We start from the raw sequence: 16,645 nt of genomic DNA on the forward strand, positions 1-16,645 counted from the left end.
TAGCTCTACATTCTGCTGTGTCAGATTCTAATAGGTTTCTTATGAGAAGGAACTAAGACCTTTCAATGGAGGGGGTAAAATATAAAAAGGCAGATGTATTTCAGAGGGCTTGTCGAAACTTTTTACTGAATTTCAAAGTAAAGTTACTCAAATTAACTTTAATAATGAGTCAAATATTAACTTATTCATTATGCATCCCTAAAGGATATAATCTTGAAGTGATTATGTCATCAACCTAGATAGCAATCATAACATGCAGGCTTTAACATTTATCTTTTCACATCTCCTGCTTATGGTACACTTTTTAAAAAAGATTTTATTTATTCATGATAGACACAGAGAGAGAGAGAGAGGCAGAGACACAGGCAGAGGGAGAAGCAGGCTCCATGCAAGGAGCCCGATGTGGGACTCGATCCCGGGACTCCAGGATCACACCCTGGGTTGAAGGCAGGCGCTAAACCGCTGAGCCACCCAGGGATCCCCATGGTACACTTTGAAATATCTTTTTTCCTCCTTTAATTTTTTTTTTAAGTTGGCACCACACTCAATGTGAGGCTTGAACTCACAACCCTGAGATCAAGAATCACATGCTCTGCCAACTGAGCCAGTCAGGTGCTCCTTCCTCCTTTAATCTTAACATCATCTCTATTAAAATGTTTTTTTTAAACTAGTTTTGCCTAAATATTTACATATAACGGTCATGGGCCATTAAACTTTCAGCTCACAACTTAATAAATAAAATCTGTTTAGAACTCATTAAACTCAACAGCAAAGAAACAAACAATCTAATCATGAAATAGGCAAAAGTCATGAACAGAAATTTCACAGAGGAAGACATCGACATGGCCAACAAGCACATGAGAAAATGCTCCGCATCACTGGCCATCAGGAAAATACAAATCAAAACCACAATGAGATACCCCCTCATACCAGTTAGAATGGGGAAAATTAACAAAACAGGAAACAAATGTTGGAGAGCATGTGGAGAAAGGGGAACCCTCTTGCACTGTTGGTGGGAATGTGAACTGGTGCAGCCACTCTGGACAACTGTGTGGAGGTTCCTCAAAGAGTTAAAAATAGATCTGCCCTACGACCCAGCAATTGCCCTGCTGGGGATTTACCCCAAAGATACAGATCCACTGAAACGCCAGGACACCTGCACTCCAATATTTATAGCAGCAATGTCCACAATACCCAATCTGTGGAAGGAGCCTCGGTGTCCATCGAAAGATGAATGGATAAAGAAGATGTGGTGTATGTATATGATGGAATATTACTCAGCCATTAGAAATGACAAATACCCACCATTTGCTTCGACGTGGAGGGACCTGGAAGGTATTACGCTGAGTGAAGTAAGTCAATCGGAGAAGGACAAACATTATATGGTCTCATTCATTTGGGGAATATAAAAATTAGTGAAAGGGAATAAAGGGAAAGGAGAGAAAATGAGTGAAAATATCAGTGAGGGTGACAAAACATGAGAGACACCTAACTCTGGGAAATGAACAAGGGGTAGTGGAAGGGAAGGTGGGCGGGGGGTTGGGGGTGACTGGGTGATGGGCAATGAGGGGGGCATTTGGCGGGATGAGCACTGGGTATTATGCTATATGTTGGCAAATTGAACTCCAATAAAAAAATTTAAAAAATCTGTTTAAAGTGATCTGTTAATTAACTAGCTATCTCTCAATTATTACACTGCCCCCAATCAGCAGTGCACATTTGTCAAACCAGCAGATGGAGATGTGGAAAAAAGCAACCCCCTCACAAAGCTATTCTCAGAATAAAATAGCCCTATCTGGTTTTAGTGACACTTAATGTGGGAAAAAATGATCCTACAATATCTTCACAGGGCAGAGAGTAGAAATCTTGAACTATCAGCTTCTATCATTCTCTAAAACCATTGATTTGCCACCCTAGATTTTACTATTAAGGTAAAATGTTATTTAACACATATTAACATCTTAGTTACCCAGTGTCTATTGTTGAGGTTTTATTTACTAACCAGTATGTCAGAAATGCTACAAAATTTCTAAATGTTATAAAATACAGTTAGCTTAAAATTTCTAAATATTCTGGTAGTCTAGAAATCTGTAGCCAGTCTTTTGGGATGAAAACAAAAAAAAAGGAGATTTCATTTTTAATATTAAATGGAATAATCTTACAGGAAAAACTAAAAAGCTACTGCTGATAAGAATTTCTAATATCATATGTCTAACATTTAAGTATAAGGAACTTAAACAGTGACTCACTTTTCTCTGAATTTTACCAAATTTATTAATTTAATTTCCTGATATAGTTTACTGTAAAAAGATAAAGATATGGAAGCAGGTCACAGGGTTCTATTTTAACAGTGTTTCAGTGTTATATCTCAAAGCACAATTTTCTTTTGTTAAGCTACTGGGCCATTAGCAATTGAAGGCTGTTAGGGCTTGATAAAAGGAGATAAGGAAGTATGAAAACTCATATGAATAACATATGTAAAAGATCTCCAAACACTATAAAGCATTACTACAAAGGTAGCATCCATAATTGTTTTAGGTTTATGTTACAGTGTATTTCAGGGTTTTTCTATGTACTATCATTTTGGACTTAAGAATTCATCAGTAAATAAAATAAATTCTAGGCTTAGAAATGACCTATAGGATACTTAAGAATGCTAGTTACAAAGGAAAGTCATCAAGGGTAAATATCTTGAAAAATATCAATATGTCCTGTAACTTTGCTCTGGTTACTATCTTACTTAGGACAATAGATATGTAATATGCCATGTTACTCAAAGAATGCAAAGTAGAAATTCCTAAAATGTAAAGCATACATGCATAAATCTCCAAAATCTTCAAAATTGAGAACTAAATCTCTACTTTTAAAATGTGTTAAATTATACACTCAAAGCAGACATGTTTCATAAACTAGTACTTCTCTAAAGAAGACCATCTAAAAAAATCACTTTCTCTGCAAGGTAAATGTGGTCAAAATGAGAAATATGAATTGAAAAACTGGAGCATTAAATAAGACTAATATGGAAGAGCTCAAATTGGATATAGTAGCTCTTCCTGTGATAGGAAAAGTAGATTCAAAAGAAGCTAAATAATAAAATATCTCATTGAAAATTCTGAGTTCAATGATAGAGACAAGTGATTTTTCTCTGAGTTAAAATAAATTTTGCCCCTTCTTAAGCTGTATTAAAGAAATACAACTAAGTGGATCCAAGTGTCAAATTCTTAAAATACAATAAAAGACAAAAGCTTTAACATTACAATCTGCCTTTATTCTATCTAGAATAGTACAGGAAAATAAAGATATATTTACATCAGCAGCATTCCAATTTTCAGATAGAAAGAGAAATAAGTGTTTACATACCTAATGTTGTTTTTAAGAACTTTCAAGCAACTGAAGCATTTAAAGGTTGTGTAAGTCTTCTGTTCATCATCAACAGCTCCTTCATGTCTTCCATAGTAAAAGTCACTAACTAACATAATTAATTTTCCTTTCTCTGCACCAGTCTTATTTTTATTTTCAGTAATTGCAAGTTCTGCTTTAATCATTTCCAAAAATTTATTTACCATGTCTGGACAACAACGCTGAAAGAGAAAAAAATATATATGTATATTTTACTAGGTCTCTTTAGAAAATCAGATACCAAAAAATGATTCTGTATTTATAACTAGGGCCAGCTAATGTAAAAATATGCTTGGCAAGATATCTGGGGAGAGTCACCAAAATGTTGGCTTCTTTCTTTATAGTCTAAAAAATTCCAACAATAAACATCTCTTATCTTAATAAAGAAATAACTTCAAGGGATCCCTGGGTGGCGCAGCGGTTTGGCGCCTGCCTTTGGCCCGGGGCACGATCCTGGAGACCCGGGATCGAATCCCATGTTGGGCTCCCGGTGCATGGAGCCTGCTTCTCCCTCTGCCTGTGTCTCTGCCTCTCTGTCTCTCTCTGTGTGACTATCATGAATAAATAAATAAAATCTTTAAAAAAAAAAAAAGAAATAACTTCAAAAACAAATTAAAAACATAAAACCAGGGATGACTATATATCTAACATTATTTTCCTTGTAATTATAATTTTCAGATATAAATAGTTAATAATTTGATCCTTGGCCAAAAATCATTCATTTCATATCTGTTAAGACACAGCTTAAAAGGAAAGGTAGTTTTATATGCCATTATGTACATGCTAAATTATCAAATAATACAGTAGTATTTTGGTAAGGCCTGGTTGAAACTAGACGTTGAGCACAGATGACCTGCCATTCCCCAGACTCAAGGTACTGGAAAACGTATGGGACAAAAAAAGAAGCATTAGTTACAATTTAAAAACTTCAACACATTCTACCTAGAATGCTGAAATATGTGAAGGGGAAATCTACCTCATGAATAAAATCAAGACCTCATACAAACTGACCCTAATATGGAATACCTTCATACATAAACTTTTAATTTTTGAGGAGATAAAACTGTTCATTTAATGTACACAATTTTCAGTTGTGGAATTTCTCTAGAAGAATTCTTTGAGAATAACCAGAGAGCAAAAATATAAACTTCTCTAAAAACCCAAACAACAGGGAGCATGTGCCTTTGGCTCAGGTCGTGATCCCGGAGTGCCGGGATTGAGTCCCACATCAGGCTCCCTGCAAAGAGCCTGCTTCTCCCTCTGCCTATGTCTTTGCCTCTCTCATGAATAAATAAATAAAACCTTAAAAACCCAAACATGCTCACAATGCAACCACAAAGTGAAAATCTTAGAAAAATAAAGCACAACAAAAAACTGTGACAGAATCAAGACCAATTAAATCTATCCTATCAATGAATATAAATAGGTGGATTTAACTCCGCTACTGATGAAAGAAATTTCACATAGGATTACAAAAGAAAAATGATTATGTAAAAGAAAGAAATATATCAAAAACAAAGTGATTTGGAAGGCTTGAAAATAAAAAGATAAAGAATATAACAGGCAAATGGTAATAATGAGAAAACAAGGATTGTGAAATTGATGTTAAACAAAATAGAATCCAGGCCAAAAATGGAACACTTCATAAGAATGCTAAAGGATGGGGATCCCTGGGTGGCGCAGCGGTTTGGCACCTGCCTTTGGCCCAGGGCGCGATCCTGGAGACCCGGGATCGAATCCCACATCGGGCTCCCTGCATGGAGCCTGCTTCTCCCTCTGCCTGTGTCTCTGCCTCTCTCTCTCTCTCTGTGACTATCATAAATAAATAAATAAATCTTTAAAAAAAAAAAAAAAAAGAATGCTAAAGGATACATTCACAATGAAGTTAAAAGAGATAGATCCAACAGATCTATTTACTACCCTAAATAGTAATGGGTATAAAACAGAATTGGAAGATATCAAGGAAAATATTGCTAATTTGAGACTGAAGCTTACTCAAAAAATAACAGAGCAAGTAGATGAATATAAGATACAGCAACCTCAATAACATATTAGTATGTTAGACCTGATAGATAACTATCAAATCCCATACCCTAAAAACAAAAAACACCCCTTATTTTCAAGTTTCTATATAACATTCAAGAAAACAGCCCATACGGTTTTCAAAATGGGGAGAAAAATGTGGGAACCTGGGCTTTGCCATCAAAGTGATTGAGGTTTGAATCTCAGCTATACCAGATAATTGGCCATAAAGCAAAAAGAAAAAGATCTGGCCTAAAGAATTTCCTAAGGATTAAATGAAATAATACTTCAAAGCTTAGTGCTGTGTCTTAGATGGATAGGATGTTCGACTTACATTCTAAAAATTCTTCCTTTGTTCTTTTTTTTTTATGATAGTCACAGAGAGAGAGAGGCAGAGACACAGGCAGAGGGAGAAGCAGGCTCCATGCACCGGGAGCCCGATGTGGGATTCGATCCCGGGTCTCCAGGATCGCGCCCTGGGCCAAAGGCAGGCGCCAAACCGCTGCGCCACCCAGGGATCCCAAAATTCTTCCTTTGGATGAAAATATTATCTCTGTGGTATACCAATCTACTTATTTGTAACAGCAGCAAAAGATCATTCACAAATAATCTAAAATTCACTTTTTCAAAATGGAAATCCTGACAATATTATATAAATATAACTGATATATATGAAAATGCATAAGCTAAAATGTAAAAGTCTCATATAGTTTTAACCACTAACGATGCTACAAGAAATAAAAACTACATTTTAGAGAACATTTGTCATTTTCTTCAGGTGCAGAAATATATATAATATGCTATGATTTGTGTATAAAATAGATGGAAACATTCATGTGTGAAACATGATTTGTGTATAAAATACACAATGATTTGTGTATAAAAAATGTATATAAAATAGATGCAAACATTCACGTGTGCCTGTATATTCAGAAATTAAGTCAAAAAGGAAATAAAACAAGTTAATAAAAAATGATTTCCTTTGCAAGTCATATTGGTAACTAGACAAATAGGGTGGGATTCTTTTTTTTTAATTCATGAGAGACACACAGAGAGAGGCAGAGACATAGGCAGAGGACAAAGCAGGCTCCCTGTGGGGAGCCTGGTGCAGGACTCGATCCCAGGACCCCAGGATCATGACCTGAGCCAAAGGCAGACACTCAATCACTGAGCCACCCAGGCATCCCATGGGGTGTGATTCTTGACTGTCTACCTTCTTTTTTTATTTAAAATTTTTATTTTAATTCAAGTTAGTTAACATACAGTGTTATATTAGTTTCAGGTGTACAATATAGTGATTCAACACTTCCATACAATACCTGGTATTCATCACAAGTGCACTCCTTAATCTCCATCATCTATTCTACCCAATTTCCCCTCTGGTACCATCAGTTTGTTCTCTATAGTTAGGAGTCTGTTTCTTGGTTTGTCTCTCTTTTTCCCTTTGCTCATTTGTTTTGTTTCTTAAATTCCATATATAAGTGAAATCATACGGTATTGGTCTTTGAGTTATTTCACTTAACATTATACTCTCTGGCTCCATCCATGTCATTGTAAATGTCAATATTTCATTTTTTTATGGCCGAATATTCCATTGTGTATATATTCCACATCTTTATTCATTCATCAATTGATGGACACTTGGGCTGCTTTCATGTCTTGCCTATAGTAAATAATGCTATGAATATAGGGGTGCATGTATCTCTTTGAATTAGTATTTTTGTAGTCTTTGGGTAAATACCCAGTAATGCAATTGCTGGGTGTAGGGCAGTTCTAACTTTTTGAGGAACCTCCATACTGTTTTCCACATCAGTTTGCATTCCCACCCATAGCGCATGAGGGTTCCTTTTTCTACACATCCTTGCCAACACCTGTGTTTTTTGTTTTGAGTTTAGCCATTCAGACAGGTGTGAGGTGATATCTTATTGTAGTTTTTTTTTTTTTTTAATTTTTATTTATTTATGATAGTCACAGAGAGAGAGAGAGAGAGGCAGAGACATAGGCAGAGGGAGAAGCAGGCTCCATGCACTGGGAGCCTGATGTGGGATTCGATCCGGGGTCTCCAGGATCGCGCCCTGGGCCAAAGGCAGGCGCCAAACCGCTGCGCCACCCAGGGATCCCTCTTATTGTAGTTTTAATTTGCATTTCCTTGATAGTAAAGGATGATGAATATCTACCTTCGTATACTTTCTGATTCACGTGACTATATTACCCTTCCTACCAATTAAATAAAGAAACTAAATTACTCAGCCCTTTCTTTTCTCTTTCCATCTATGATGCAAAACATAAATACATCAAGTATCTCTATACAATATTACTTAGACAGGAAGATTGAAAACACTGGTAGAATTTTATATAAAACCAAAACCCCGAGCAGCCCGGGTGGCTCAGTGGTTTAGTGCCGCCTTCAGCCCAGGGTATGATCCTGGTGACCCGGGATTGAGTCCCGCGTCGGGCTCCCTGCATGGAGCCTGCTTCTCCCTCTGCCTGTGTCTCTGCCTCTCTCTGTGTCTCTCATGAATAAATAAATAAAATCTTTAAAATAATAAAAAAAACCCCAAAACCCAAAGTCCAGTTCACAGGAATCACTCAGGGAGGTGGAAATAGTGATAGATCAAATATGATTTTACTCAAGAATAAAGTAACTGTATTTGGAATTTTACATTCCTTTCTTTCTACATTTTTTTGTAAAATGCTAAATTTCAATGAAAAATTTGCCAATCTTGAAACAGCAAGCAATAACTTTTCCTAAGTTGCTTCTTTGCCTTGCACTCTTCTTATCCCCTTTCCTGAATATAATCTGCATTGCCTTTTTTCTTGTCTCCTTTCCCACTTCCTGCCATTTATATTGAGCATGCAAGAAGAATACAGACTACCTTTCCACAGATACACAGAACACTGCAATATCTTCTAAAATATTTTAAGTGGAGTAATACCTAGACCTTATACTTTATTAGTACTTTGAAAATTAGTACTTTGAAAATTACGTAAAGAACTTCCTACACCAACATAAAGCTAGAATTTATAACAATTAAAACTGTATACTGAAAGTGAGTTAACGCTATCATTTCTTGTGAAATGCTCCACCATTAGGAGTTTATGTCTGAGTGTTAGACATCAAAATGTAAGACTAAGATTTTGAGTAATGTGACATGCATATGTCACCAAAGAAAAAATAACTTAAAAAAAAGGAATTTTTAGGTTACAGGAAAGATTAAGCACCAAACAAAATGCCTGTCTTACAAGAAGTTTGAAGAATGGCATGACCTAGTCAATAAAATATTCTGATTAATACATTATTTTCATTAAAAGCTAAAATACAATATGCAAAGAGATTCTTTTTTTTCTTTAAGTAGGTCCACCCTGGGCATGGGTCCACCCAACACAGGGCTCGAACTTACCACCCTAATATCAAGGGCTTACCTCAGCCAAGATCAAGAGTCAGACATTTAACTGACTGTCTTGCCCAGGCACCCTACATATACATAGAGATTCAAATGCCACATGTGTGTGCCAGCTGCCTGGGGACCCTACCGGACAAAGGTTGCAGCTCCTGCATGACTCAGTGGCTGTCGTGTGCAGGACTCACTTATCTGGGAACCATCTGGGAACCTGGACCATTTTTGCTGGTTGGGGGAAATGATTTTACAAATGAGATTTGCCCAGAGATCTGGGCAATGGCAAAATGCCAGAAATGGAGAGAAAGAAATGTTAAGATCTGGGAAATAAATTATTTACCTGGGAAAGCTCCAACATCTGCACTCTTAGGGCTGTCACTAAGATAAACACCGGGCTTTTTACAAAGTCTTCTAGATATAATACTTTAAAGAGGTCAGAGACAGGGAAGATCCCCTCTTCACTTAGGTCTATTTCTTCCATTTCTTAAAGTACTATATACTGTGTTTAATGTATTTTCTCAAGTCTCAGAGAGATCAATGACAATCACAACTCTCAGACAAAGCAACAACTAAAGCTTTGATCTAGCATCCTTAGTTTTAAAGCAACTCCCACACATTGTCAATTTCACCTTACTTCGGCATCCAGTTCCAGAAAATGGATATTTTTACCCATAATTTTATGGTTGATAAAGTCATTTTTACATCTAATAAAATTATCAAGGATTACTTGGTATTTTCTAATACTCATCCCCAAAATATATGCATATACTATAGTACATATAAGCCTAATTTTTAAGATTTCATGATTGGGAAAGATTTTAAAATCTTGTATAAAGATAGTCATCATGAATATCAATTTTTACTTAAGTTATATAGAAATACCAAGGAGAAGATTTCTTATTTAAATACCTGGACAAACTAGCATTTACTATATTCCAATCTTTAGTCTTTTCAGAGATTTGTCAATATTTTTAAAAATTAACCTTTGAAAAAGATTTACCTTCATGTGATATTTCAAAGGATCCAGAAGATTAAATTTCACATTGCACTTTGGACAAGATCTTAGAAAAGGTGTTCCAGTTTTATGGGGAGATGATGAGGTATTTGTACCTAAAATAGATTAAGGACTTTTAAGGCTCAAATTCTTTTTTAAACATTAAATAATCAGTAATAAAAGTTTAAAAATTCATCACAATTTCTAAAATTTATGTATAAATAATATAATTTCTATTTTATATCCCAGATTCGTATTTACCTTTTGATATCATAACATGGGAAGATGTCGCTGGAGGAGAGTTAGTTAAAGACAATGAAGCACAAGGACTTATTTCAGAAACACTTTCGTTGGTCTTTGGCTTTTTTGGAGTAACACTGTTTACTTTAGAAGCAGAAGAACGTTTTAATATAGGTAGAGTCTGATCTATACCTACAATATTTAAATAGTGGGAGAAATATGTATAAATACTTTGGTATAGAACACTGCTTACAAATGCTACTAAAATGGCTTTATATTTGAATTTAAGTAAAACCTTTTTGAAGCTAAATTAAATAATCTAATTAGATAATACAAATGACAGAATGATCAAAATTTATGATCAAAAAACTTATAAGATCAATAGGCAGAAAGAAATTGTACAACAGCTATTTTGAACTACACATATTTGAACAATTCATGAAATAAACTTTTTAATATAAGAAAATTCTAAAAATACTTTCAAATAAAGAAATACATATAGGAATCATAAAAGAAGTCAGACCAAAAGAGTCCTAAGCAAAAAAAGAAAAAAAATTAAAGCACAAAGAATGTTTTTTTTTATTTTTTGTTATTTTTATTTTTTTACAATGTTCTAAACTCAATTCCCACAAATGAATTTATCTTTAGATGCTCAAATACATTTGTCTTTGGGAACAAAAACAACCTTTATTCTAAAAATTTGGAGAAACCCTTTAAGATACTTAAAAAAAAACTTAAGATGTCTAATGGAAAACTCAAATTGGTTCTTTTCCCACTTATTAACAACATGATGGGTTTAAATTTTCTGTTTATTCCTTATGAACAAACAACTAATCTTGAACAATACTTTGCTCATTCATATGAAAAGGTTTAAAAAGCTAGTAATGGTCTTCAAACTATATTCCGAGGCAGATATAAAAACTCTTCTTTTACCTTTGTTTTAAAAAATTAGACTTTTTGAGGAGATTTCATTACTACATAGTTCTGAGCTAGAAAATCATCACTTTAAAGGCTAAAGGATCATGTAATTCAGGGCATTTGCAAGACAAGTGGGCATATTTAGGTAATAACCAGACATAGCAAAAGTCTTTTTGAAAATAACACACAATTGTACTTTGTGATATTCTAAAACTGCACATGACAAAAAAAAGATAAATAAAAAATAAAAAAATAAAACTGCACATCATATTTTAATGCTCCCAACTGTACACTAAGAGGAGGAGTAGAATAGAGAAATACAAGGAAGATGAGAGCATTGTGGGCTCCTCTGTCAAATCTGTGTTTCATTCTTTGAGATACCACAGAAATGATTTTTCTCCATCTTCAAGCACATGGTTACTGACAGCTATACTGCAGGCATTTGGGACTGATTCTGTGTAATCACTAACATTCCTAGATGCTTAGGTTACCAATGAGTACTGGTATTTTGGCAACTAGTTATCTCGCAGGCTGTATAGTAAAAATAGACTGTTGTGTATATAATTTTTAAAACCACGAGTGAATCTCCAAGTTAAATAAAATCACTCTGAGCTCAATAGTTTTAAATTTTAACCCTTTAACTTGTTTATCTCTATTGTCTCCAGCTTGTGCTGTTCACTATTTTCAACAGTGCCAGTAAAAATCCTATTCTCCTTCAAAATCAAGTTCAAATCAAACCTCCAAGAACTTTCTGTGATCATCCTTGACAGGAGTATATTAAGCATGCTTCTGAACACATAATACATATTACCATTCATAATTATTATTCTAAGAACTGTTTATTATCAAATCCTTTAAAGGTTTAATGCATTTTTCATTTGTCACTTATCTCATTTGAGCCTCAAAACAGCCCTGAGATAAGTAGAGCAAGAATTAAAATTATATCTTCAAATGGACTTCAGGTCTGGAGAATGAATGTATTACCTGAGAAAAATAAAAGCACATATTTCAATAAAATGAGAAAATTGAAGTGTAAAGAGGTGACTTGATAAAGGCTACAAAAATCTTTAGGATACAGGCTCAAACCTACACCTTCCTAATTAACTGTCACCCTATTTACCATCAAAGCAAAGTTCCACTCCCTGAAATACAACTTAGAGAGATAGTAGGCCTCACTGTCATTACCAGGTAGAATCTTCAATAATTCAGACTTTTTCTATGAATAATGATCATGTACTTTATAAAATCAAATTTCAGACTACTTTACCTCCTCGTTTATTTTGGTTCTCGGCTATTTTACTAACTAGGTAAGTGACATGTAGATAAGTAACAACCCACATTTATTAAAGTGGGAAAAAGTATTTTTGGCAAACATATCACTATAATTTTTTCTATTTTGATTTGGTAAATATATATGAATTTGTTAGTAAACAATTTAAACATTAAAAAATTCTATGTACATCTGTCCATCTAGTGAAATTTAACAAATTTACTAATATACTAAGCAATTGCTTTGATTATGGGGAATTTTTCAACTAAATAAAATTCCTTCATGGTATACTAATTTATTTCAAGTTAATGAAGAACTTTGTTATTGTACACAAAGAATTGTAATTCTTCAATTGGAAATTTTCATTATTCTTTCAATGGATCTTTACTGTGTACAAATTACTATTTTTATAATATTCTCTTTTTATAAGAATACTCTTTAATCATATTTAACTATCATATCAACATAATTTATTCGGAAAGAAAGACACTAGCCTATTTAAAAAATAAACTATAACCATGTACTTTTACTCATATTCATGGCCTTCTAAATGATCAATACTTTTTTTAAAAATAGTTTTAGGCCACCAGGAGACTGCCTAGACTCACAGAAATTATATTAAGATTTTTCAGCCCATGGCTGGTTCCAAGTGAGAACAAGCTCAAGAAATACATGTTAGCTAACTTAATAGTAAGAAATACAATATCCTATTATTAAGTAGAAATTTATAGAAAAAAAATCACACAAGAAAGGCATTCATGGTTTATTAGCTTCTATCTTACGGTATATGGAAAAGCTTAACATGAAGGTATGGGTTTAAAATAGAAATGCATTCCACAATGTATATTCATCAGGTTTCTTTTTATTATATTCAGAAAAGTGCTAAGCCAAACCTTCTATATAAACTGTTGATCCCTCTTGAGACAATGGAATTGTATCCTGGGTCAAGTCAAACAGTAAATCTGAAGAATCATCCGATTCAACTTGCGACGAATTCTTTGTAAAATCCTGTAAAAAGTTATATTTTGTTTCATAAACTTTTATAAAGGTAAACTTAACTATATAACAATACTATAAAGATAACACCTTAATAATTTAATTACTAATAAACTATAAAACACTGAGATAATTATTACTCTCAAAATTAGCATTTAGCGGATATGGGTTATATGGGAACTCTGGATTACTTCTGTAATTTTTCTATAATTCTTAATTTAATTTGAAATTAAAAGTTATAATTAAAAAAATCACAATATTATTGGCAAAGTAGACATTTTGGTACAGCTTTTCTGCGAGAAAATTTTGGCAATATCTTATCAAGGGCATTAAAAAGTTAATATCCTTTATTTAAAAATATTTTTCTTTTATCTATTTGGCAGAAAGAGCAAGAGAGCACAAGCAGGGGGAGCAGCAGAGAGAGAGGGAAAAGCAGACTCCCCACTGAGCAGGGAGCTGGACTCAGGGCTGGGATCATGACCTAAGCTGAAGGCAGATGCTTAACTGATTGAGCCACCCAAATGCCCAAGTGCCCAAAAAGTTCATACTCTATGACTCAAATATTCCACTTACATGAATTTATGTTAACGAAATGAAAATATTTAATGGAGAATTATTTATAATAGGAAAAAATAAAAACCTGTATGTCCAACAATGGAGGAGAAATTATTAGATAAATTAAATGATAGACTAATGTAACATCATGCTTTTGAAAAATAACCAAAAACAAAAATGTTTCCGATATAAAATTCAGTGAAAAAAAGAACAGATATCTGTGTATGAAATAATTCTAATTGATATATTCTATACACACTAACCATCTGCCAAAAACAAAATCAAAGTACAATATGTATCATTTTCTGTTTCTTTTCTAAATACCACCCCCATAAATAGTACCTTTACAATAGGAATATAAGGCTCTTGCTTGCATGTTTTGTGCTTACAAGTTGAGAAAAATCAGGTTTTAAGAATTTTACTTTGTTATTAAATTTTCTGTTTACATGGGTTTAGTAAGAAGTTATGGAGGCACATACTAAACTGACCCAAACCATTCCACTCCTAGAATTTGAGCATAAAACAGATTTCTGCATTTGAGCCTTGACATTTATTACATAACATGGCTATATGAGTCGATAATGGCTTTATGACTTAACTGTACCCAAGCATAATCTTCCTGCAAGGTACATATTTTCTCCAAATATTTGCACTTAAAAATGGAAAATATTCACTAGCAATTCTCCAAACAGCTCTTTCACAAAAGTTCCTCCAAATAAAGTTAATACTTTAAACCTTTTCCTAGGTGATAACTCTGGCCAATTAAGTATCACCATTTCAGAGAGCAGACATATTATTCAACAAATAACTTATTAAAATAATTCTCCAATTGGGAAGTTTTTATATCTCACAAGATAGTTCAGAAAGATAACAAATAGAACAGCGAGGTACAAGAGGCAAAAAACTGGGATTAAAAGACCTCTATTTAGGGACGCCTGGGTGGCTTAGTGGTTGAGCATCTGCCTCTGGCTCAGGTCATGATCCTGGGGTCCTAGGATTGAGTCCCGCATTGGGCTCCCAGGAGGGAGCCTGCTTCTCCCTCTGCCTATGTCTCTGCCTCTCTGTCTCTCATGAATAAATAAAATCCTTAAAAAAAAAAAGACCTCCATTTATTTAACTGTGAAGCCTTGGGCCATTCACTTCTGAGATTCAAGTTTTCACCTTTCCAACTGAAATAACAGCCATCAATTATTGTCTATTTTAAAATGTACTTGACTCTTTTACAGTACATGTATTATATCAAGTAGTTATCACAACAGTACTAATAAAGACCTAATATTATTTCCTACTTTATAAATAGGTAAACTAAAGTTCAATAAAGTTAAGTAAGGTTCCCAATACAACCCAGCTTGTTATTGATGCTAAAGCTGGAATTAGAACCAAGGCTGGCTTGATTATAAAGCCTGGGTTCTTGGGATACCTGGATGGCTCAGTGGGTTAAGCATCTGACTCTTTTTTTTTTTTTCTCTAAGGAGGCTCCGGGCATGGAGATCACGACCTGATCTAAGAGCCAGAAACTTAACTGACTCAGGCACTCAAGGCATCCGTCCCACCTTATCTCAGATCAGGTCTTGATCTCAGGGTCCTGAGTTCAAGCCCTATGGGCATGAAGCCTACTTAAAAAAAAGCCTGGGCCCTTAAACTATATCACACTGACATTAAAAGGGACAATAATAATCTTCTAGACTGCCCTAAAGAGTTGTTGTGGTAAAAAGAAGAAAAAAAGCTTAAAATTTTCAGAGAAAATTTCCTTACATAGGATTTTCAATTTATTTAAAAATATAGATCGGTCATTCTCCACCCTGGCTCACATTAGAATCACCTAGAGAGTTAAAAAAATATATATTACGTCCAGACCTCACTCCAGATCAAATGACAAAAATCTGTTTTTAAAGGTCTGGTGGACTGAGAAATTGATTGGGGAGCCTGGATTAAACAACCATGCCAACAAAAACAAAAAGTCCTGAGTCTGAATGAGCTCTAGTTTCTAATTTTTTAAATATGAAAGATACTACCCCCTCCATTTGTTCTCCTTCCCTAGGTCCAAGGTAGGACCTAATAATTTTCATCTGTCTCCATGTAAATAATCATATTCCTTTTTTGTTTTGTTTTTGATTTTGCTTTTCTTAAATGCCAAACACTTATGATAGCATGAGAAACCACTGAATCAGTCTGATTCCAGCTAAAATAAAATAATTTTAGCATTTACGGCAGCCTGTCGTTATCAGGAACACCTATTAAGTTTTTATTAAGAACAGCTGTGGTTGCCTAGAGGCTCCAAGTTTGAGAGCCAGTGGTTTGGGTCCAGATTCTCATTTTAAAAACGAAGAAAGCAGGATGCCTGGGTGGCTCAGTGGTTAAAGCACCTGCCTTCAGCTCAGAGCGTGATCCTGGAGTCCTGGGATCGGGCTCCCTGTATGGAGCCTGCCTCTGTCTCTCATGAATAAACAAAATCTTTTTACAAAATGAAGAAAGTGAAGCCCACTGAGGTTATAACAATGCTTTAGCTAGAAACAGAATCAACACTCAAGTCTTTCATTTTCCATCTAGGTTTCTTGGACTACTCCAGGACTCATATTACTATTAATTGTTTCAGAATGCAGATACAAGTTTGCCAAAAATCTAGTTTTTAAAAAGGTTTTATTTAAAGCCCCAATGTGGGGCTCAAATGCACGACTCCAAAATCAAGAGTCACATGCTCCTCCAACTGGGCCAGCCAGGCACCCCACCCACAAAAATCTAATTTTTGCTTGAAAGCTCAAATCTTATCACTTGCAAGAATACAATCAGGCTTTTTTTTTTTTCTATCACAAGCATGCTTTGTACATTTTTAAGGACTGAAAAACTGTGTGG

The 16,645-nt window shown here is 34.5% G+C and overlaps 1 protein-coding gene across 13 annotated transcripts in view; it reads right to left on the bottom strand.

Moving 5' to 3' along the window:
- ZNF280C (zinc finger protein 280C) overlaps window positions 1–16,645 on the bottom strand; it is an 81,009-nt gene that overhangs the window by 41,968 nt on the left and 22,396 nt on the right. For 12 of the 13 annotated variants that reach the window (XR_004813012.2, XR_003129476.3, XR_003129475.3 and 9 more), the window contains 4 exons: window positions 13,135–13,249; window positions 10,075–10,245; window positions 9,820–9,929; window positions 3,361–3,581 (listed from right to left, as the gene is read on the bottom strand). Coding sequence is in view for 10 of the 13 variants with exons in the window: in XM_035711872.2 (XP_035567765.1) it covers window positions 3,361–3,581; window positions 9,820–9,929; window positions 10,075–10,245; window positions 13,135–13,249 (617 nt within the window). In the remaining 3 variants the exon portion in view is untranslated. The remainder of the gene's footprint in view (window positions 1–3,360; window positions 3,582–9,819; window positions 9,930–10,074; window positions 10,246–13,134; window positions 13,250–16,645) is intronic. The other variant, XM_049107274.1, reaches the window with a different exon arrangement.

Source organism: Canis lupus, chromosome X, assembly GCF_003254725.2.
Source record: "Canis lupus dingo isolate Sandy chromosome X, ASM325472v2, whole genome shotgun sequence".
NCBI classification, from domain to species: Eukaryota; Metazoa; Chordata; class Mammalia; order Carnivora; family Canidae; genus Canis; species Canis lupus.